Source organism: Dreissena polymorpha, chromosome 4, assembly GCF_020536995.1.
Source record: "Dreissena polymorpha isolate Duluth1 chromosome 4, UMN_Dpol_1.0, whole genome shotgun sequence".
NCBI classification, from domain to species: domain Eukaryota; kingdom Metazoa; phylum Mollusca; class Bivalvia; order Myida; family Dreissenidae; genus Dreissena; species Dreissena polymorpha.
Window position 1 is genome coordinate 80,915,153 of NC_068358.1, and position 24,728 is coordinate 80,939,880.

Here is a 24,728-nt window from a genome sequence, read left to right on the forward strand (position 1 = left end):
AAATTAAAAGTTTAAAAAACACTCTCAATGGGGTTTGAAATATTTCGTTTGTATGATTTATCCACAATGAAGTTGCCAACAATCCTCCAGATAATCGCCTTGTTCCTGTCGACTACCGATCCAGACTCGATAGTAACCCTTGCTTCAGACAAATACAAACCTCAAAAGACTATTGCAAATTCTCATTCTACCCAAGATCAGTCATCCCATGGAATTCACAACCTCCTCATTTACACGAGACAGCCACAGTAGAGGTTTTCAAAAACCCTTTCTCCCGTGGCTGTCATTGCCCCCCCCCCCCCTCCCTCTTATCCACATGTTAACAACTAAACCCCGAACTAAACACAAACAATCTTAATAATTTTAAACTAACACCCAACTGAGCACTTGTGTACAGTTTTCATACCTTAACCAATAGGCACCGGCACAAAATTTTCTATTTGGAAGGAGTGTTGTATCAGAAAAAGAAAAAGAATGTGTTGTCCACTCTCGGCCTTTGTAATTGTATGATGAAATCGCGAGAAAATTTCCGGCCGGTAGGCCATAATGAAACAATTATGTTTTAACTAAAGAAAATACAAAACCTGCGCGAATCAAAAAACGTAAAATATAATTTTGTACTCATAAACATTGAGAGATACTTAAATTTCCTTCGTTTAGTGCAGCATAAAAAATGATCCGCATTCTGCATGGGCTAATTTGAAAATTATAGGGATATAGGATGGCGTTTTGAAAAGATGTAAACTGTGTGAAACTACCAGGTATTGATCCCCAATTCAAAGGATATGCGAATAAATAGAGGGTAACACGTTACTACTGTAATATATTAGGTGATGCTTAGAATAAAAGAACGACGAGGCTTTCGGAGCCGTTGTTGTATACGTGCCGAGTTGTTTAGTTGAAGCTGATTCCATTGACCAAACATAATTACTTGATAGTTGATTTCTAGATATATTATACCTACATCCAAACACTGACTGATATAATAACGCGAACTCGTGTCGACGTGAGATAGAAAAAAAATCAGGCAACGTATCAGGCAGATATTAATGTGGTGTTATCATAAAAAAATATTTTTTATTATTTTCACAATTTACCTTTAAACGCGAGAAACGTATTGTGTTTTACATAAACCATCGTTCCAGCAGTTAAATCATGACCACTTTTCAAATGCATTACAGGCCATCTCGCCCATGACGTTTTCAACGTCAGTCTGCGGTCAACCTCTCTGGAAATCGTCATTTTCGCGCCTTCGAGTTTTCTTCGGCAAAACAAGAATTATATTTAGACCATAAAGCATATATGCAATAATAACGATCACCTATGGAAAGAAAATAATAGATTAATAATGTGTTGTATATAATAAAAAACACGATCTATATACCATTTTTTATGTATTAATGGATGTGATTAATGAAGCTCCAGAAAGACTATCAAGAAAGATATTATGTATAACAACCGCTAGTCTTGTATTGCTTTTAATAAATGCAAGAGCCACAGTTTCCATACAGTGCATGACAAGTAGTCAACACGACATTAAACATATTTTTTATAATAATTTATTTAGTAAGAATAATTCCGTAGATATGACAAATATATTTAGAATGATCGCGATAATTCACAATACTATAAATACTCGAGTTAAAAAGCTGTGAACGACGAACCATTAATTAAACAGGTATGTTCGAAGAACGCGCACATAAATATTAAAATATGTATGAATGATTCGAGTAAGGCCGGATAACGTACACATTTTATGTCATTTTAACAAAGGCTTTACAAATCGCTGGCCGTTTTAACAAAAAGGTGCGATGTAGTTTTTATTATTAACACAAGTAATAAAATGTTAATGTCTCGGTAATGCGCATTGGATCTTTAAAGCCAACCACAGCAATTGCTCCATCGGTGGCTAGACCCATCTCAAACCTGAGATTGGTTGATTACATTGTCCTCATGGGTGGCGGAGAAGCTGGAAGATGTGGCCAGCTTCAAGCACGTAGCAGCAACCATAGCAATGTGTGGTACCAGTACTGCTGAGGTCCGAATAGGAATTGCCACGGCAACCGCAAAAATGACCAGACTGAAAAGGTTGTTGACAAGCCGCTTCATCAACTTTCCCACCAAGTACATGCTCTACAAATCCCTCGTAGTCTCCATCCTATTGTGCGGCTGCAAGACATGCACGCTTCATACGTCAGACTTTTGAACACAAGTGTCTCCGAAGACAGCACCGTATCCCCAACATGGAGCGCAAGACCAACGAGTTCGTCCGGAACTTGACATTGATCACCACTTATTGGCCGTCAAGAACTGGGTTGGTTTGGACAGGCCACCAGACACGACTCCCTGTGCAAGACTGTGCAACAGAGATGTGGCCGTCAGCTAGACAGAAATTGTGAAAGAATTGACGCCCCTCCCCATAGATGAGCTACTCTCAGCAGCCCACAACATATCTGACTGGCAGAAGATCTCTTTGTCGTCGCCCCTTTATATTTTCCCCAAAGTATATGCCGGTTAATGGAATGATGATCATACACAAACAAGTTTAAAAATTAGTTATATCATTTTAAACCTCATTTAAACACCATACACGCTTATATTCACATTAAAACACTTAACTTGAACCCGAACCTTATCAATTGGTAAGCTGGTTAAATACGTTTAGCAAATTTAGTCTCTAGCGATCAGCTTGCATGAGCTAAAATTAACGAGTGGCAACAGTGCGGTGTAGTTTTCCAAAATTTCTTCTGCAATTTAGAAAGCGAAAAATATCATTTACCTTTTGGGCGTTTATAAAAGGTAAAAACGTTTGTTTCAGCTGAAGTATAGAGAAACGTTAGTTAGAATATCTATGCACTCAACTACAATAGTTTGCCGTTTTGATGTGTGTTATTACGCATATTCTTGTAAACGACGTACATTTTCGGATTGCACAATTTCGGATATAACATTTCTCTTTAGGCACTTCAGGCATTTTAAAATGAAAAAGTCACTTCTGCGTGTTTTTAATCTATGCGGTATAAACATATCTAGTCATTATTATAAAACAATACTATATTATATAATTGCAATATACACTTAGAGCACTTACATTATTCTGCGCATAAAAAATCATTTAATCAGCTTTGAAATTATTGTAAATCAAATGCTCCTTTCTTTTATTATTTATCATTTATAAAAATACATTTTAATTTGGAGTTTTGCTGTTTTTTTGTGGTAATACATAACTTATCAGAAGATTGTGTTTCTGAAAAATGTTTATTAATTTATAAATTGTGTTTTTTCTTCTCCTAAATATGTTACAAAATGTCAGTTACAATACTTTAACACTCAGTGAAGTACATTTTTGCGCTAATAACAATTTAGTAAATCTGCTAACAACCTTATTAATACCAAAAATGTTGTCAATATTTTGTATCAGAGCTCTCAGAAATGCTTAATCAAGCATTTTTGCACACATAAATTTGACAATTTGTTTATGTTTTTTTAATGCAATTCTAGCCAATATTCAAGAATGTGGAATTTCATAAGTAATTTTCTGAAGTTAGCATGCAGGTGCACCAATTGCAGCGCCCTCACACTACTTTGGGGGAAGGGGTCTGCAGCCCTTAGGAGGGGGATTTTTTTGTAAATGGGGGAATTTTTATAACAAAACACAACAACTGTGTTGAACTGTTATAAACATATATTTCTATATATGTGACTGTCTATAGGACAGAAAGGTGGACTTTTACTCAATCTATATAACAGTAATCTTATTTTAAAGTCCAAATATATTGCGGTTGAAGGGGTCCAAAGATCGCGACCTAGATATATCCGGCGCAATATAAATTGTCAGGTTATTATTGCATGTTTAAGTATGCATTAGCATAATTTGGCAATCTCAAAACACGCTATTTTCCTACCTTATTGAAGTATGTATTATATCCATATGTTATTCATTGGTATAAAACAAAACATTATTCCATGTAAGTATTTTTAAATTCCTATAATTAAATTTGTAATCCGAAAACAATTGCCAAGTTTTATTGTTCAAGAAAGCATGCACAAATTAGACCCCATGTACAAAATAACAACAATGACGTCATCTTATCCTCATACAAAGCATGGTGCATTTTGACAAACTAAGGGAGCTTTGCCTCTCAATTAAAAATAATTAGTTTACACTGTATCTAACGCGCAAAGATTGTTGAGATAGGTCAGTATTGACTTGTGACATTTACAGTTAAAATTGTATACACCTTCATGTGTGCACTGGTGCTTTTGGCAGTTCAAAGCAATTTCAAGAGAGAATGTTAACACCCGAAATGACCTGATGTTTGGCAAGAGGAGTTATTGTTTATCGCAGTACACAGGTGTAACAGTGATGTACAATGAAACCAAACAATCTGGTCAAAACTGGATTATGAATGTCGGATTAACTAGAAAATTTAAGTGGGTGAAAAAAAGGGTAAAATACTAGCTTGTACCTGATTTTATCTCTGCAAATTCTCAGATTAAAACATGTTATTTGGGGATTATGCTCGTCACATTTTTGGGAGCCATAACCATAGCCGATTTGTGATATATTGGACAACGCAATATAACGGACAGTGATATATTGGAGTCAATTTTCAACTATAAATCAGCGATTTTTTTTCTCATTTTCTGAAGGGGAAAAAAAATCAGTTTTGGGGGGAAAAAGTATACTTTTCAGGTGGGGGACTGTCGCCGAAATTAGGCGGCAGATTTGATAGATTGAGGGCCCTGAATTGTGTGATTCAATGAAGTGTGTTGTGGGACATGTCTTTTGTCATCCATTTGAGAACAGGATATACATTTTTGTTATTAAAATTGGCCAAAAGTGAACTTAAATTTCTTGGCAAAAGTCAACTCTTATTTGTCTTCATTTAAAGGGAATATCTGTTTACAGATGTACACAATTGGTTATTTGATGGATGATGCATGCAAAGTTGAATTTTTAGGTGGAATAAAACACAAGATAATAGTACCTTTCGACGTGATTTGGTCATAAAATACTGAGCAAGCATTTTTTTTGGAAAGTTGTTATTATGAAGTGATCATAAACAGATGTGCAACATTTTTCTTATTATTTTAAACCTAGACCTTTGAGCAGAGAAACCTATGACTGAGTTTATATGTAAAACTAATTGAAGCTAAACAAATTAAATGATATTAAAAATAGACACTAACTCTTTTGCATTCTTCAATATTTGTCTTTAATTTTTTAATGTTATTCATAAGTGTTCAAGAATTGTAGTGAAAACTACGAAAAATGTCAAAATTGTGAAATTCCATTAGGAAATTTTCTGATAATTTTTTTTTTCATTTTGCTGCTTTCAACAAATGGTCTGACACTCAATGACAAAGCAGTATTTACTATATACATGTATATCTATGCCTTTAATAGAATGAAGGGACATTTTCATTTTGCCAATCTTTGAACAAATCTTTTTAACTAACCATATTACATTAACACGGCTATTAGAAATACATTTGTTCTTGCAGATGCTAAGACATGAGTCTGGACAGTAACTCTCAGCTGAAGTTCTCCGATCATTACAATTCAAAATGGATGTTGGAAAACTGCAAAGCAGTCAGCACATCCACAGAACTAGATGCTCTGTACTCACGGCTAATTTCGAACAAAGAACTGGTGATAAATGTTCCGCACACAATTCACCTGAAAGGCCCAATCATACCTGATTTTGAAGCTGATTGCTTAGCAACCGAGGAGCATGAGCATCTTGTGAATGCTCTCATAGCAAGTCAGACCTCCCTGGCAGAAATTGTTGTCTCCAGTTCTCCATTTGCTCAGAATCTCAAGAAGAGGCTGGTGGTGTTGCAGAGGATTTACCATGCCACGTCAAAGCAGTGCCATATTCCAACAGTAGACATTACAGAAAATTTCAGTAGCTCAGACAATGTGGCCTGGTCAACACAAGACGATAATGAGCCCAAATCAGGAAACACAGTATTGGTAGAATTGGGTGTGGAAACAGGTCTCAGCCTGGTCTTTGCATTATTGGAACAAAATTGGCAACAGTCTGTGCTGATTGGAGTCCCGAGCCTATGTGATAGTATCCTTTCGACTGCAATAAATGTTCTGGTTTCCTTGAAACCACTTTCGCTAGCAAATGAATCCAAGTTGACATACCTAGGTGTACATGCACTAAACAGGACCTTCAGCTTCTTGAAATCAATATGCAGTTCAAACTCGGAAACCCACATTTCTGCAAGGCCTTTGGCGTCTGAGTTGATGATCACGCTGGCCGCACAGCGAGGGTCCTTGAAGTACGTTCTTGAATGGGTGGAGCTTGCAGTGCTGTCACTGAGTCGCCTGGAAGGGGCCAACAAGATCAGGTGGTCACTATTCCATGATGTCATCAGTAAAATGATGAAAACAGCTGTAAGTATGACTTTGTTTTTTTTTTGCTCATAAGTGTCAAGTTTTTTGGTAATTGGTAAAAAAGGGACTGCTTGCTATAATAAAGGCTTATTCCTGCCGATGCAGCTAAAGTTCTACTTTGATTATAAATCAAGTGTAACAATTTTACTGATGTTTATTTTTATCATTAAAAAAAAACATGCAGTTAATTGTATGTTTGCTTAACAAGTTTGATCAGTGAAGAACACACAATAAGAATCAGGTAATGAGACTCTAAAATATGGAAGGATCATCTGTTGTCGGTCATGTATGTACAACTATCTATTTATTTGTGTCTGTATCAAATGGATTGTAAATGCACATACTTGAATTGAAATATGTTATTGTTTTTAGGGATTTTCTGCACTGAAAACAAATACTGGAGCTGATCCCCAGTGTGATGAAAATGGATTGGTGCCCAGCCATCTAGCTGCTGTATACCTTCTAAAGCAGGTTTGGACATCATCATGAATACCTCATAATTACAAAAAACTGATCTCCATTAAAGAACCAGTATTAGTGACATAAATAATTACATGGGGAATATCAAACAGGCATTCGTGTGAATGATGGACATGTTTGATGTTGCGATTTCTATGTAAAATGAAGCCACATTTCAGTTTTGTATACACCATGCAATAAACCGAAAAAATATATTCACCTAATAAAAGATGTTAAAACATTTTTTTAAGCTCACCTGATTGCTCAGGTGAGCTTTTGTGACCGGTCTTTGTCCATCGTATGTCCATCTGTCCGTCCGTCCGTCCGTCAGTTAACATTTGCTCGTAAACACTCTAGAAGCCACATTTCTTGTCCCATCTTCAGGAAACTTGGTCAGAAGCTTTGTCCCAATGAAATCTCGGCCGTGTTCAAAACTGGGTTGTGATGGGTCAAAAACTAGGTCACTAGGTCAAAAAAAAGAAAAACCTTGTAAACACTGTAGAAGTCACATTTCATGCCCAATCTTCATGTAACTGTGTCAAAATGTTTGTCTTAATGATATCTTGATTGAGTTCAAAAGTGGTTCCGAGCCGTTGAAAAACATGGCCGCCAGTGGGCGGGGCAGTTTTCCTTAGAGAAACCTTGTAAACACGCTAGAAGTCACAATTTGTGCCCAGTCATCATGAAAGTTGGTCAAAACATTGGTTCAATTGATGTCTCTGACGTGTTCAAAAATGGTCGAGATCGGTGATAAAACATGGCCGCCATTGTTCGGGGCATTTTTCTCTATATGTATATAGTGGCAGTTTTCTCTATTTGGCTATAGAGAAACCTTGTAAACACTCTAGCAGTCACAATTTTTGCCCAATCATCATGAAAGTTGGTCAAAACATTGGTTTTATTGATATCTCGAACGAGTTTGAAAATGGTCGGGATCTGTAAAAAAACATGGCCGCCATTGAGCGGGGCATTTTTCTCTATATGTATTTAGTGAAAACATGTGAACACAGTAGAAGTCACATTTTTGGCCCAATTTTCATGAAATTTGCTCAGAACATTTGTTTCCTTGATACAAGAGTTGAGTTCAAACCTTTCGAAGAAGAGGGGGTATATTGTTTTGCTCATATCGGTCCGTCCATCCACCAGATTGTTTGTGGATGATAACTCAAGAGCGCTTATGCCAAGGATCATGAAACTTCATTGGTACATTGATTATGACTCGCAGATGACCCCTATTGATTTTCAGGTCACTAGGTCAAAGGTCAAGGTCACAATGACCCGAAATAGTAAAATGGTTACAGGATGATAACTCAAGAACGCTTATGCCTAGGATCATGAAAATTCATAGATACATTTATCATGGCTGGCAGATGACCCCTATTGATTTTCAGGTCACTAGGTCAAAGGTCAAGGTCAGGGTGACCCAAAGCAGTAAAATGGTTTCCGGATGATAACTCAAGAACGCTTATACCTAGGATCATGAGACTTCATAGATACATTGATCATGACTCGCAGATAATCTCTATTGATTTTCAGGTCACTAGGTCAAAGGTCAAGGTCACGATGACCCGAAATAGTAAAATGGTTTCCGATGATAACTCAAGAACGCTTAAGCCTAGGATCATGAAACTTCATAGGTACATTGATCATGACTGGCAGATGGCCCCTATTGATTTTCAGATCAATAGGTCAAAGGTCAAGGTCACGGTAACCCGAAATAGTAAAATGGTATTCAGATGATAACTCAAGAACGCTTATGCCTTGGATCATGAAACTTCATAGGTATATTGATCATGACTCGAAGATGACCCCTATTGATTTTGAGGTCACTAGGTCAAAGGTCAAGGTCATGGTGACCTGAAATAGTAAAATGGTTTCTGGATGATAACTCAAGAACGCTTATGCCTAGAATCATGAAACTTCATAGGTAAAATGATCATGACTCGCAGATGACCCCTGTTGATTTTCAGGTCACTAGGTCAAAGGTCAAGGTCACAGTGACCTGAAATAGTAAAATGGTTTCTGGATGATAACTTAAGAACCCTTATGCCTAGGTTCATGAAACTTCATAGGTATATTGATCATGACTCGCAAATGACCCCTATTGATTATCAGGTCACTAGGTCAAAGGTCAAGGTCACAGTGCCAAAAAACGTATTCACACAATGGCTGTTAAGGTAAAGTTGACTCAACTTAGAAAAATGGTTTCCGGATGATAACTCAAGAATGCTTACGCCTAGGATCATGAAACTTCATAGGTACATTGATCATGACTCGCAGATGAATTAATGATGAAACTTGACAAGGATGTTTGTCTGGACAATATCTTGGTCAAGTTTGACATTTGGTAAAGATTGAATGAACCGACTCCTCTCAGGTGAGCGAACAAGGGCCATCTTGGCCCTCTTGTTAAAGTAAAGAACTTCAATTGATAAGATGTTTTGGCATATTTTATATATTTATTCCTTGATAAATAAACAACCATGGTCATCTATTTTACAAGTTTAAAAAACCAGAATTATCATTTTTAGGATAAGTGGAAAAAGGTCCAGTCAAATTGAAGATGCATTTATGATATGTCTTTATAAGCAAGATTTTCCAAAACATTATGGCAAATACTAACACTATATGAGTCGCATTCTGAGAAAACTGGGCATAATGCGCGTGCGTTAAGTGTCGTCCCAGATTAGCCTGTGCAGTTCGCACAGGCCAATCAGGGATGACACCTTCCGCTTATATGACATTTTTCGTTTAAATAAAGTCTCTCTTTAGCAAAAATGCAATTTAGGCGGAAAGTGTTGTCCCTGATAAGCCTGTGCCTACTGCACAGGCTAATCTGGGACGACACTTTAGGCACATGCATTATTCCCAGTTTTCTCAGAACACGACTATATATATATATATTATGTATTCCATTGTTTTCCTAGCTACATGGACTTGCAGAGGACTACTGCCTGACCCATCTGCAGCTGCTCCCTAGCTCCACGGACTCCCAGCAGGCCAATCCCACCCCCAGCAGGTCAGTAGTGGAAATCTGAGCTAGCATCCACAGTATCAACATATTTGTTTCTTTTGAGTTTGTGTATTTCGATATTAATAGATGGACATGCTTGTAAAATCCAGATCACAGAAAGCTTTTTAATTTTCAACTCAACTATTTTTTATTCAGGGTCATTATTAATACTATAACGTGTAACTTAAATGTAAATGTGCAACTTCTTCATATCACTGTTATTCACGGTATTCTAGGTATTCATTTGAAACTTTACACATGATTTACGGTCATTGGGTTGCATTTAAGGCCAGTTGGGTCAAGGTCACTGTTTCTAAAATAGCTAAATGTCCAAGTGACCTGTACGTTACCAGTTGATCTAGTGAGGGATTGGATTTGGGGTCATTTGTGTTTAGGTCACTAAAAATAGGATAAGACTGGTCGAGCTCACTGCATTTATAAAAAGCTCTTGTCATTATTGTTAATCAATATTTCTAGCCGCTGAAAACATGTAATATTTTGGCTAGTAAAATTTTATTTTGGCTGGTGTAAAAATCCGTATTGCAAGACCGATTTAGTGGCAAAATATATTGATCCGAATTTCTGACTTGCAGATCATCTGGGATCTCCTCCACCCAGTCCTCTGTTGCTATGGATACCTGTGATGTGTACATCTGGGGCAGTAACAGCACTCACCAGCTGGCAGAGGGCACCACTGAGAGGATTCTCACTCCCAAACTGTCGTCTAACTTTAGGGATTCTCCAGTTGTATGTAGTTTCAAACCAAACTGGCTTGGCTTCCACTTTTCAGCTTATTAAATCCATAAGAACTGTACAATTTAAGTATGTTAAAAAATAACAAAAAAAACTTTTGCTAAATTTGCTTAATGTGATAGTTGATATCTGTTCAAGGTTTTGAAAGATTTAAATGAACTCAGTCTCTTGTGTGTGTTATTGAAAGAAGGAATGCCATGCTTTTTAAAACTTTAAAATCCTTTGTTTTTCAAACTTAGTACATATAAAAATGTTTTTGCACCTCACTTCAATTAATGATGGTGTACCAGTAATTAGAGCAAACAAATATGACAATCTTGGAATGCACACATTCTGATCTAGAGGTTAATCCCATTTTTATTAATCATTTTATGTAAATGGTTGGTTTTCTGTTGTGAACACAGTTAAGCTCCTTGGGACCTTAGGCTATCTTTATTACCAACCGCATTGAAAAGAAAATAACAAATATAAGATACACTGGATGTAGTTTGCACTAGAATTTAGAATGGTCTTTTCTTATCCAGAAAAACTAAATATTAAGGTGCTTGAATTAGTACATATATAATTTTCATGTTTTTCCCAAATGATTGCATGCATTTATATATATATTTATTTATTTATCAATAAACACGAGTTGTCATTCTTAAAAATGTTCATTTGTTGTTATTTTTTCAATTAAATTGGATCTTAAATCTTTAGTTGATAAGCAAATATTTATGTGCCACTAAAGCATAACAGTGAAATATTGTTAGCAAATAAATTGAGTACTGAATGACATATACTGCATATGTATTTTAATGTACATGTATCACTTGTTTATTATGCCCCCTTTTCGAAGAAAAGATGGCATGAAGTGATCGGACTGTCCGTCTGTCCGTCCGTCTGTTTGTCTTTCCGTCACACTTTGCGTTTAGGTTTCGAAAAATGCTCATAACTTCTATGTCCCTTGAGATATAACCTTCATATTTGGTATGCATGTGTATATGGACAAGGCCTTTCCATACGCACAAAAAAATTTACCCCTGTGACCTTGACCTTGAAGTTAGGGTCCGCATTTAGGTTACGAAATCTGCGTTTAGGTTTCGAACAATGCTCATAACTTGAGATATAACAATTTTTTTACCCCTGTGACCTTGACTTTGAAGTAAGGGTCCGCGTTTAGGTTTCGAAATCTGCGTTTAGGTTTCGAAAAATGCTCATAACTTCTATGTCCCTTGAGATATAACCTTCATATTTGGTATGCATGTGTATATGGACAAGGCCTTTTGATACGCACAAAAAATTTTACCCCTGTGACCTTGACCTTGAACTTAGGGTCCACGTTTAGGTTTCGAAATCTGCGTTTAGGTTTCGAAAAATGCTCATAACTTCTATGTCCCTTGAGATATAACCTACATATTTGGTATGCATGTGTATATGGACAAGGCCTTTCCATACGCACAAGATTTTTTACCCCTGTGATCTTGACCTTGAAGTTAGGGTCCGCATTTAGGTTTCGAAATCTGCGTTTAGGTTTTGAAAAATGCTCATAACTTCTATGTCCCTTGAGATATAACCTTCATATTTGGTATGCATGTGTATATGGACAAGGCCTTTCCATACGCACAAAATTTTCACCCCTGTGACCTTGACTTTGAACTAAGGGTCCGCGTTAAGGTTTCGAAATCTGCGTTTAGGTTTCGAAAAATGCTCATAACTTCTATGTCCGTTGAGATATAACCTTCATATTTGGTATACATGTGTATATGGACTAGGCCTTTCCATACGCACAAAATTTTTACCCCTGTGAACTTGACCTTGAAGTAAGGGTCGGTGTTTAGGTTTCGAAATCTGCGTTTAGGTTTCGAAAAAGGCTTATAACTGCTATGTCCCTTGAGATATAACCTTCATATTTGGTATTCATGTGTATATGAACAAGGCCTTTCAATACGCACAAAAATTTTTACCCCTGTGACCTTGACCTTGAAGTTAGGGTCCGCGTTTAGGTTTCAAAATCTGCGTTTAGGTTTTGAAAAATGCTCATAACTTCTATGTCCCTTGAGATATAACCTTCATATTTGGTATGCATGTGTATACGGACAAGGCCTTTCCATACACACACAAATTTTGACCCCTGTGACCTTGAACTTAGGGTCCATGTTTAGGTTTCGAAATCTGTGTTTAGGTTTCGAAAAAAGCTCATAACTTCTATCAAGCGTTTATAGGGGGCATAAGTCATCCTATGGTGACAGCTCTTGTTTCATAAGTTGTTTTTGTTTGTTCCACATTAAGTACACAAAATATGGTATACAAAACTATGATGAACCAAACATTTCACCCTAATGAACCAAACATTTCACCCTTATGAACCAAACATTTCACATTTATGAACCTAACATTTCACCTTCATGAACTTACATTTCACCCTCATGAACCAAACATTTCACCCTTATGAATCAAACATTTCACCCTTTTCTACATGCAGGTGGAGGCAGGTCAGTTCTGCACATTCCTTGTTTCCAAGGAAGGATACGTCACTGCGTGTGGCAAGGGCAGCTATGGCCGTCTGGGTTTGGGAGACTCCACCAACCAACCCCTGCCCAAGAAGCTCACCTTTCCTAAGGATCGGGCTATCAAGGCCATATCATCGTCCAAGGGGTCGGATGGTCACACCCTTGCCCTGTCCAGGAATGGAGAAGTCTTCAGCTGGGGAGATGGTATGAAATTCAGGGCTTGCCTAAGATCTGAAAAGTAAAAAAGCATAACAGACTCTTAGACTTGCACCTTTGAGAGTTGTTCTTACTTTTTGAGCTGGACTGGATGTTTCTTTCAAATGAGAATCCAATTAAGGGGAAAAGTTTAGTCCCTTCAGTCCGCACAAGCTAATCTGGGACCAGACTGTATGCACATTTATGATACCCAGTTGTCCTTGAATGAGGCTCAATTGATATTTTTCTTCTCCGTTTATAACTATTTGATCCTTTCAAGTTGAATCATCTTTCTAAATATCTTAAGATTTAAGGGTCAAATTAAAAGTTGATTAAAAGTGCTGAAAAAATATGTATTTTCAACATTTTCTGTTGATAATTCTCATGCTGAATATTTGAAAAGCTTTTTGCAGTTTGCTGATTCACATCATTTAGAAGTGTGATTTTAATGCATAATTGTAATGTTCATAATGACTAGTTTTGACAATAATATTTGTAAAAACTACCCTTAGATAGCACCAATAAAGAGCATTTTTGCTCTGTTTTACTACAGAGTTTTAAAGATGATCATATTTAAGATTTTGTTTCCAGATGATCATATTTAAGATTTTGTTTCCATGCTGTTTCAGGTGACTATGGAAAGTTAGGTCATGGAAACAATTCAACACAGAAATTTCCAAAACTGATTGCTGGGCTATCAGGAATTGTAAGCAGCGGAGGAAGGAGAAGTGCTTTAATACTTGTGTAGACGTCAATAAGACTGGAGAAAATGCGTATTTCAATAGTATTATTATATAAGAAAAGTCGTGCTAAAAAATTATATTGTGCCAAACATGGTCAGTATAGCTCCAGACCAGCCCGTGCATTCACACAGCCTTGTCAGAAGCTTCCCAATCTTTTATAATGTCACGCTAAGTTTTTCAGTCTCATAAGTAGTCATAAGAGTATATGATTCCATAGGCTTATCTGGTTTAACACTATTTACATTTAAGTCTGTGCCAATATATGTATCCTGGCAATGCAACCTTTTGGAGAAAAAAAACTCTAATCTTCCAGTAAAAATAAAGCTTACCAGTCTATTTTTGCTCTAGGTGGCTCATATTAATGAAAAACTTTCTTTCATGCTTGCATATAGTAATTAATTATTCTGTTACATTGTTAATGGTGATCAACATGAGCTGAAGACTGCAATACCCTCACTGGTAACTTTTGAAAGGGCTTTTGAGGGCTCTTGCTTTCATAAAAGCACTCGTAAATTATTTTTTTGGTTTTTAGTAATAATGTGAGAATTTGGGTGTGCTTTGCTATTACTGACCTACTGTAAAAAAAGGCACTTACAGCTGGTATCCTTGTTGTTTGACATCGTCAAGTTCTCTTTCTTGCTGGTAGAACAAAATTATCATTAGCACACCTACTTGTATATTTATTTATTTCTCACAAGAGCAGAGCCTTTAAATGTTGTTGTTGATTGATGACAGATGGTGAAGCAGGTGTCAGCAGGGTTCCGACACAGTGCGGCTGTGACAGAGGACGGGGACTTGTACACATGGGGAGAAGGAGACTATGGCAGACTGGGTATGAAACATTCGGAAATCATCTTAATTAAAGTTGTTGAATTCTGATAAAGGGCTACTAATTACCTAACCATTTTGGTCGAGATGGTAGTTACCGCTTTCTTTTTCAGCTGATAAAACAAAATATAAATTGATACAACTTGTTTTCTATGTAATATTATCACAAGAATATATTTATATTTTATGTTTTGTTTGACCAACTAATAGTGTTATCATTTTGCTGAAGTTTCAGCATCAAGTGACATCACGCTATTAAGGACAATACTGTCAGCTTTTATCGAATTTATTATTTAAAGGAAGTCTCTACATAACACAGATCCAATCTATTCGGAAAGTGTCATCCCTGATTATCGATTGCAGACTGCATGTGTCAGAAAATTTGTATTATAATGTTTAACTATTAATTTCGGAGTTTTAACACATCCATAAGAATGTTAATGTGCTTTTTAACTACAGGTAAATGTCATAAAAGTATTTGTACAAGTTTGGGTGTAATAAATATAAAACTATATTTTAAAAAATTATGGTTAATTTTTATTAGCTCCACTGGCCAAAGGCCAGCGGGGCTTATGTCATGGTCCTGTGTCCGTCGTTTGTGCGTGCGTCCGTGCGTGTGTGCGTCCTCGCGTGCGTTAACTTTTTCTTTAAACATCTTCTTCTCCTAAACTACTGGTCCATTTCTGATGAAATTTCTCAGGAATGTTCATGTGGTGAACCTCTTTCAAATTTGTTCAAATTATGCCCCTGGGGTCAAATTTGACCCTGCCCCGGGGGGGTCAAAAAATTGAAAATTTGCTTATATAAGGCCTATTTTGTGCAAACTTTAAAAATCTTCTTGTCCATAACCATTGGGCCTAGGGCTACCAAATTTAGTATGTAGTGACATCTTATAGTCCTCTAACAAGTTTGTTCAAATTATGCCCCTGGGGTCAAATTTGACCCTGCCCCGGGGGGTCAAAAAATTGAAAATTTGCTTATATAAGGCCTATTTTGTGCAAACTTTAAAAATCTTCTTGTCCATAACCATTGGGCGTAGGGCTACCAAATTTAGTATGTAGTGACATCTTATAGTCCTCTAACAAGTTTGTTCAAATTATGCCCCTGGGATCAAATTTGACCCTGCCCCGGGGGGTCAAAAAATTGAAAATTTGCTTATATAAGGCCTATTTTGTGCAGACTTTAAAAATCTTCTTGTCCATAACCATTGTGCCTAGGGCTACCAAATTTGCTATGTAGTGACATCTTATAGTCCTCTACCAAGTTTGTTCAAATTATGCCCCTGCGGTCTAATTTGACCCTGCCCCGGGGGGTCAAAAAATTGAAAATTTGCTTATATAAGGCCTATTTTGTGCAAACTTTATGCCCCTGGGGTCAAATTTGACCCTGCCCCGGGGGGTCAAAAAATTGAAAATTTGCTTATATAAGGCCTATTTTGTGCAAACTTAAAAAATCTTCTTGTCCATAACCATTGGGCGTAGGGCTACCAAATTTAGTATGTAGTGACATCTTATAGTCCTCTAACAAGTTTGTTCAAATTATGCCCCTGGGATCAAATTTGACCCTGCCCCGGGGGGTCAAAAAATTGAAAATTTGCTTATATAAGGCCTATTTTGTGCAAACTTTAAAAATCTTCTTGTCCATAACCATTGTGCCTAGGGCTACCAAATTTGCTATGTAGTGACATCTTATAGTCCTCTACCAAGTTTGTTCAAATTATGCCCCTGCGGTGTAATTTGACCCTGCCCCGGGGGGTCAAAAAATTGAAAATTTGCTTATATAAGGCCTATTTTGTGCAAATTTTATGCCCCTGGGGTCAAATTTGACCCTGCCCCGGGGGGTCAAAAAATTGAAAATTTGCTTATATAAGGCCTATTTTGTGCAAACTTTAAAAATCTTCTTGTCCATAACCATTGGGCGTAGGGCTACCAAATTTAGTATGTAGTGACATCTTATAGTCCTCTAACAAGTTTGTTCAAATTATGCCCCTGGGATCAAATTTGACCCTGCCCCGGGGGGTCAAAAAATTGAAAATTTGCTTATATAAGGCCTATTTTGTGCAAACTTTAAAAATCTTCTTGTCCATAACCATTGGGCGTAGGGCTACCAAATTTAGTATGTAGTGACATCTTATAGTCCTCTACCAAGTTTGTTCAAATTATGCCCCTGGGGTCAAATTTGACCTTGCCCGGGGGGTAAAAAAATTGAAAATTTGCTTTTATAAGGCCTATTTTGTGAAAACTTTAAAAATCTTTACGTCCATAACCATTGGGCCTATGGCTACCAAATTTGGTATGTAGTGACATCTAATAGTCCTCTACCAAGTTTGTTCCAATTATGCCCCTGGGGTCAAATTTGACCCTGTCCCGGGGGGTCAAAAATTGAAAATTTGCTTATATAAGGCCTATTTTGTGCAAACTTTAAAAATCTTCTTGTCCATAACCGTATGGCATAGGGCACAAATTTCTCCTTTTATCACAATGATTTCTACCCTACCTGATCATTTCCTTCATATTCCATTTTAATTTAATTGACGTTTGCAACCTCTTTCAAATTGGGAAAGTCCAAAATGTGTTGTTTGGTAAAGGGTTAAGGCATTTTGATTCCTATGGCTCTTGTGAATCTGTTTCAAATCAAATACGTAGATTTGATCTTCAGCATCTAAAAATATGTGACATAGAAAGAACGACAATATCTTTTGGAGAGATAAATGTACCTACGTTATAAGCAAAGGACCTGTGCAACAATTCCCGGGCTTTTAAGTCTGTTTAGTTAAGACGGTAGAAACTTTTTCCATATATAAAAATGCTCACCCTTCCAACTGTAAACCCCCAGTGGGATGAGGGATAGAAAGAGAAAGTCACATGCTTGAGTACATTTCAACCCATGCGCATTGCACGTTTTCTTCGCAAAGAAAAGACAGTGGAGCGATACAGGGCCATCATGGCCCTCTTGTTGTTCACATTGTGATATTACGAATTTCAACTAAGAACTACAAAAATGGAAATGCAGAAAATGCATGATTTTCTTGAGGATAACAATCTATTGCTGTTAGCAGTCTTTATATGTTGACATGGCCATAATTTAAATGTGGAGGAGTATACAGTAGATTAAGATGGGTGTATACTTGTATAATAAAGGCACCAAAGTACGGCAAAACCAGACCAGTTATTGATTGATATTGATTGGGGTCATGCACACATCTGTATTCCATCCACTTGTGCATCTTAAGTTCATTGTTGCCATAAAACATGTGCTTTGTGTTAACAAATTGTAACAAGGTGATAATTGTGTTTTAAAAGTGACTGAACAATTAAAAAAAAAGTCTGACCAAATGCCAGTAATTTCAAACAGATTTTTTCAAGCCCAATCAATATCGGAGATTGCGGTGGTGTAATGGATGAGGTGTCCGCCTAGCGATCGGGAGTTCGTGGGTTCGCTCCCTACTCGGGGAGCGTTCTCATTATCTCCTCCATAGACACCAAGTACTGGTTCTTTCCAGGAAACGGACTCGATAATGTCCCTCTGCCTATAGTGCTCGAAAGGGCGGTTGGCAGTATATATAGATATCGGATCTGCAGAACCAAAAATAATATAATCAATGCTGTGCTGGATGAGGTTATATTGAGTCACTCTTGACAGACTGTCAGTTGGTTGGTCGGCCTCAAATGCTTTGCTATGACTGACCTACTGTAAGAAAAAGCTTAATATATGTCATGAGCATGAAGTGTAAATTTTCAAATCACTTTTTCATACTGATTAGTCCACACGTATATTTTGTGTGTGCTCTTGAACATTTCTGTCAAGGTGAATTGGTATTATTTACATTAGTGACAAATCTCTAGTTATTAATCTATTGGTAGAGATTGTGTGTTGTTCATGTTCAGGTCATGGTGACAGCGCCAGTAAGAACCTGCCCACAAAGGTCAAGGACTTACCCCCCCTGGACCATGTTGCTTGTGGTAGCTCCCACACTGTGGCCGTATCCAAGGATGGCAAGACTATCTGGTCCTTTGGAAGTGGAGATGCAGGTAATACAATAAACATTAGACCATGTTGCCTGTGGTAGTGCCAATGTTGGTAAGAGGGTTTGGATATGCAAGTAGCAGGCATGTCTGTTATCAAGTTTTCAACCCTCTTGGACTTCATACAGTCATGTGAGCAGGCTATATTGATGATGTAGGGAAATCTACTTAGCATCTTCATATCGGATGCAGCAAATCATTCAGTAAAGAGTTACAGGTTTCTGTGTTCTTCCCTTTAAAATCAGGCTAGTTAGGTCATGGTTCATTAATTTTACATTCAACTTGATTTCAGGCAAGCTAGGCTACCATGATGTCATATTTTTGACAAGCTAGTTTCCCTATAATTTGGCCAAGTGTTTAGAGGCTAGGACAGAGTAACAATTCACAACCACAGTGCAGTTTACTGTATTTCATGCAAGCTAGGTTATATTACACCACTATATTAAGCTAAGCCAGGTTACAATGACACCCTGCAATATTTCAGGCAATGAAGGTCACAGTGACAGTTCACTGTACTTCAGATAAGTTTGGTCACATTGACAAATTAATGTTCTTTAGGTTAGCTAGGTCACTATGACATGTTACTATATTTCAGGCAAACTAGGTCACTGTTACTCCACTGTATTTCATGAAATCAAGGTCATGGTGACACTACTATATTTCTGGGAAAACTAGTTCATGAAACACTCCTCTGATTTTAGGCAAGCTAGGTCGAGGTAACACTCCACTATATTTCAGGCAAGCTAGGTCAATGTGACAATCCAATATATTTGAGGCAAGCTAAGTCATGGTGGCACCACTATATTTCAGGCAAGCTATGTCAAGGTGACATATCACCATATTTTTGGCAAGCTAGGTCATGATGACACTCCACTATACTTCAGGCAAGCTTTGTCAAGGTGACACTCCACTATAATTCATGCAAGCTAGGTCCCGATGACACTCTACTATATTTCAGGCAAGCTAGGTCACAGTAATACTCAACTATATTTAAGGGAAGCTATGTAATGGTGACACTCAATTTCATGTAAGCTAGATCACGATGACATTCCACTATATTTCAGGCAAGGTAGGTCTAGCTGACATTCCACGTTATTTCATGTAAGCTATATCACAGTGACACTCCACTATATTTCAGGCAAGCTGGGACATGGAGACACCTGCCGCCAGTACAAGCCCAAGGTTGTGGACTCCCTGACTGGTCTGGTCATTCAGAAAGTCACGTGTGGCTGTCACTTCACCTTAGCCCTAACCAACACTGGACAGGTAGGCTAGACCTCTCCTGTGGGTTTATACAAATTATATCAAGAAATTCACTTGTAAAAATACTGAACAAGATTATAAAATATATATATTAATACTAAATATTACAAAATAGTAATAATACTTGATAAAAGAGATCATTTAGTGTGATATTAATATTACACTTACTTTCCTTAATCTTAATTTTGTGGTTTCTACTTAATTTCATTAAAGATTCAGAATATTTGCTGATTTGTGGTGAACAGTACTTAAAATGTATTTACTATATTACTCGTTTGTTTTTGACATCTGTTGACAGTTTGTTGTGTTTTTCATATATTCCCTGAACAATATAAAAAATGAAAGTTTTTGGTTCTTATTTGAATTGTTAACCAATAGCAATATAAATTTAACTTGAACATTTAAAAGGTTATGAGTGAAACTGTTGTATTTGCATAAATTATTAATTTTTTTGTATCCAACTTTTGTTAAGCAAAACGTCAATAACTTGCAGCATGTGTATGTGTACATGTTCACATGAGTCCACTGTACATGACCAGTGTTAATCTCGTGTGCAGGTGTATGTGTGGGGCAGTGGCTCAGTGATCGGCTGTGGGTCACCAGACGCCATAGATGCCAAGCCTCGCCTCCTGGAGGACCTTCAGACTGTCCGGGTGATTGACATCGCTAGCGGCGACAACCACTGCCTTGCTCTCACATATGGTAATTTTACTGCTCCTGTATGTTCTTTCTCAATGTAATTTGTTCTGTATGGAGATACTTCGCTTTGATCAGCGTATGTCAGATACAACTGGCCAAATTGCTCTCAGCTATGGTGTAAACAAAATTAATATTCTTTAGTACTATTAATTTAAGAAATTCTAACATATTACCTTTTATCGGGCTACAAATCACTAAATTCAAGTACCATTATTTATTATGCTCATGGGTCTCTATTGGCTCAGTGTGAGTTTATTAAGAGGCAAACAAGTTTTTTACAGGTAAATAAATTTTTGTGAATTAATCAATAAGTTATCGGATTTTTCATTTGAAAACTTGCATCACAGACTTTAATGGTAATTCAAATAACTCCATTCCTTTAAGAATATAGCCAAAATTCAAACATAGATTTTAACTGACTCCCCCAATTTCAGACAACAGTGTATTTGCCTGGGGCAACAATGCTATGGGCCAGTGTGGTCAGGGTCACTCCCAGAGCCCTGTGACGCGGCCTAAGCGGGTCGTTGGCCTTACCAAGGTACCCATACACCAGATATCAGCTGGCACCTCTCATAGTCTTGCATGGACTGCAGTTCCCAGTGACAGGTACAGTTCAGTACACTTGGTTCGTGTAAAAAGACATTTTAGATGAATTGAGAAACTGGGTCTAATGTCATATAAGACCAGCATATCTCTTGACCAGCCTGTGCATCTGCGTAGTCTGTTGTGGATCATAAAGACATGAAAGGTTTATATTATCCTTTTTGGACAGTGTAGCTCCTTACCAGACTGGGCAGATGCGCAGGCTGGACTCAAGAGGTATGCTTGCCCTATATGGCCTGAGACCTATTTTGGCATGATGCCGCTCTTTAGCATTACGCAGATTGTTTAATCCCAGTTGTTGCCAGCTTTGTCATAGGACTGGCAGGCGTTCCATGGAAATTCTATAATGTACTTTAGAAGAATCATTTAATGGCAATAAAGTCTATTGGATACAATCTCTCAGCGTTTGTATTTGTACACATCAGAAAGCAAATAAGTTACACCCAATAAATATAAAATATAGATCAAAGTTATATTATAATTATTTTGCAGTCTACCCAACGATTCAATCACAAGCCTAAATCATATTGCCAGCAAAGTTAACATGTGTACTTTTACTGTATAAACATTTATTACAATTTATACTGCTGAATTTCTACTAGCCCAAATTACATTTGGCTTTACCAAAGCTGCTTGACCATGAATATTGATATATTTGTTGTGAATGTTTATTGCAGGCGTCTAATGTTGCTGCCATTGCTCATTACAGGCGCTTGATGTCTCTCCACAAGGTGTACTGCGTGGATATCCAGGAAGGGACATTCAATGTGCTGCGCTCATTCCTGGAGAGATACTGCCAGGGATTTGTAGAAGGCGCACCTCCCACCCCTTTCACCAACAATCAGTGAGTTCTGTGAAATTGTTAATATTGGCGGAGATTAAATTTTCATGGTCTTTCTATTGCAATAACCCTTTCCCCCCATAAGAAGCAAAGTGAAAATGGCTTTTGCAACCAGCATAAAACCAGAACAGCCTGCGAGTAACTCACAGTCTGTTCAGGTTTTATGCTGTTTGCTGCTCATCAGTATCTAAGGGTTGGAAATGAAGCCTTTAAAATTTGAATATAGTAAGAAATGTCACGGAATGATCATGTTCGTCCTTCCATGTACAAGAGTTTAAAGTTCCTAAAATGTTCTGTTTTTATGCCATTGTAGGCTGGCATATAGCATTTGTGTATATTCTGTTTCTTGTGTACAGGTAATGTATAAATTAGGAAGTAATGAAGGGATTCAAATGAAACTTCATTTAATGATAACAGCAGTATGGGGAAGTGTTGAATGAGTTTTATTTTACCTTAAAGATATAGAGAATACATGGTTGGTGCTGAGATGGAAAAAGTTTATCTGGTGAGGCTTAGAAAAAGAAAATATTTTTCTTTTTTGGGCCGAAACAAATCGAGAATGTGATATTTTTCTTGGTAAAAATTGGGGAAAAAAATGCAGCAGCAAAACAAAAGCTAAAGCCCTTTGTCGAAAACCATTTTATGTTTTTCCATCCCTATTATCGAAATGTATTCAAAACCACACTATTTTTTGATAGCGTTTGTATAGAATGCTAACCACTCTGACCCAAAACCCGATTTACGAAATCGTAATCCTGCTGTAGCGAATTATTTTATTCCTCTCTGATTATACTCCTTTAATTGACGTTTCGGCATAATGCCTTTATCAAAACAATGGAAATAATATGTTAACTACATTTTTACGTCTTTTGACTGCATAATTTAAATAACAAAGAAAAATGTTTTTAAACGTCAAATAACGTACATGATGACGTCATAAATGGCGTTATATAAAATGGCGCCAAAAAATGTAAAAATTCGCCAAAAATGAAATGACGTTAAACACTTACATATTGTGTCTTAATCTTATGGTAAATGTGTGCTTTATATATTTAAGAAATTGATATTTTACAATAAAACAATCATCATCATATGTAATTATAATCTACCTAAACTTATTATCATAAATTAAATAGGGTAAACTTATTTAATGACTAATTATTTCAATCCATATCTTTGTAAAATATTATAATGATATTTGATTCAATAATCATACATACTTGCTATTCTATATATCATATACACATTATGGACAAGATAAATTGCATAAAGTACTATTATTTTTACATTCATTTATGTTGATGATTAATATAAAATGTTTTTCACATATATTTTTTACAAGATAGTTTCCCGTAGCAGCACATCAAGTTGATTTTTTGTATTTAGTCCATTTGGTGATTGCGTTTGAAACTACTTTATAAATTCCAATTCTTTAATTTGTCTGTAATAATGGGAACTGTCTCTTATTTGTGTTAACACTGATACACCCATATCCTGCACTCTGTGGCCCGCACCATTGAAATGTTCTGAGATTGGTTTATTTCTTCGTAGCCGCACATCAGCTTCGTGTTCTTTGGCACGTTCCTTTAATGATCTGCTTGTCTCTCCGACGTATACCATCTTTTGGCATTTAATACAAAATATACCATACACCAAGTTATAAATGTTATAGTTCTGTTTTATTGCTTCGTTTGGAATTTCACTTTTTGGGTTGTTATGAAAACCTTTTTTCAACATTTTACAGACTATACAATTAGTCTTACACGATTGTGGTATTAGTTGAAAACGTTTGTTTTTCTCTTTATTTGTTTTTCCATGAACTAAAATGTCACCGATATTCCTATCTCGTCTGTATGCAACTATTGGTACGTCTGGGAATATATTTTTCATTCTGTCTGATTTATATAGTTTGTCAGTATGTTTTCGAATTATTGAGTGGATATTTGGAAGGTTGTTAGAATAAGTTATAGCTAGTGGTACTCTCTTGTTGGCTGTTTTATTTGTTTCTTTCTTCTTTAGTAAGTCTTTCCTATTTAAATTATCAACTCGGGATAACTCATGGTTAACAAATTTATTTGGATATCCTCTTTTCTGTAGATTCTGTTTTAGTTCTTTTTTCCGATGTCTGTATTTGTTTTCGTCAGAACATATTCTTTTTAAACGTATTCCTAATCCATAAGGTATTGCTTTCTTCACATTTGTTGGATGGTCTGAGTCATATTGGACATATTGATGCTTATCGGTTGGCTTTGAGTATAAATCAGTTGTTATTTTATTGTCTTCTAGTTGAATTTTTGTGTCTAAGAAGTCTATCTGTGTTGTGTTCCATCTTAATTCTACTTTGATGTTTTCATGTATTTTGTTCGCATAGTCGAAAAATTTCAGGAGTTCGTCAATTCCATGTG

The 24,728-nt window shown here is 36.7% G+C and overlaps 2 protein-coding genes across 2 annotated transcripts in view; one reads left to right on the plus strand and one right to left on the minus strand.

Annotated features, from left to right (window-relative positions):
• Positions 1–24,728, minus strand: part of LOC127879302 (molybdopterin synthase catalytic subunit-like) — a 237,775-nt gene that overhangs the window by 160,208 nt on the left and 52,839 nt on the right. The gene's annotated exons all lie outside the window — the stretch shown is intronic.
• LOC127879285 (probable E3 ubiquitin-protein ligase HERC1) overlaps positions 2,699–24,728 on the plus strand; it is a 155,754-nt gene continuing 133,724 nt past the window's right edge. Inside the window, exons 1-13 of the mRNA XM_052426048.1 lie at positions 2,699–2,799; positions 5,509–6,409; positions 6,782–6,880; positions 9,796–9,887; positions 10,475–10,628; positions 13,099–13,330; positions 13,951–14,027; positions 14,800–14,896; positions 18,780–18,923; positions 20,056–20,183; positions 20,738–20,882; positions 21,314–21,485; positions 22,192–22,326. Coding sequence (XP_052282008.1) covers positions 5,519–6,409; positions 6,782–6,880; positions 9,796–9,887; positions 10,475–10,628; positions 13,099–13,330; positions 13,951–14,027; positions 14,800–14,896; positions 18,780–18,923; positions 20,056–20,183; positions 20,738–20,882; positions 21,314–21,485; positions 22,192–22,326 — 2,366 coding nt within the window. The 5' untranslated portion in view covers positions 2,699–2,799; positions 5,509–5,518. The remainder of the gene's footprint in view (positions 2,800–5,508; positions 6,410–6,781; positions 6,881–9,795; positions 9,888–10,474; positions 10,629–13,098; positions 13,331–13,950; positions 14,028–14,799; positions 14,897–18,779; positions 18,924–20,055; positions 20,184–20,737; positions 20,883–21,313; positions 21,486–22,191; positions 22,327–24,728) is intronic.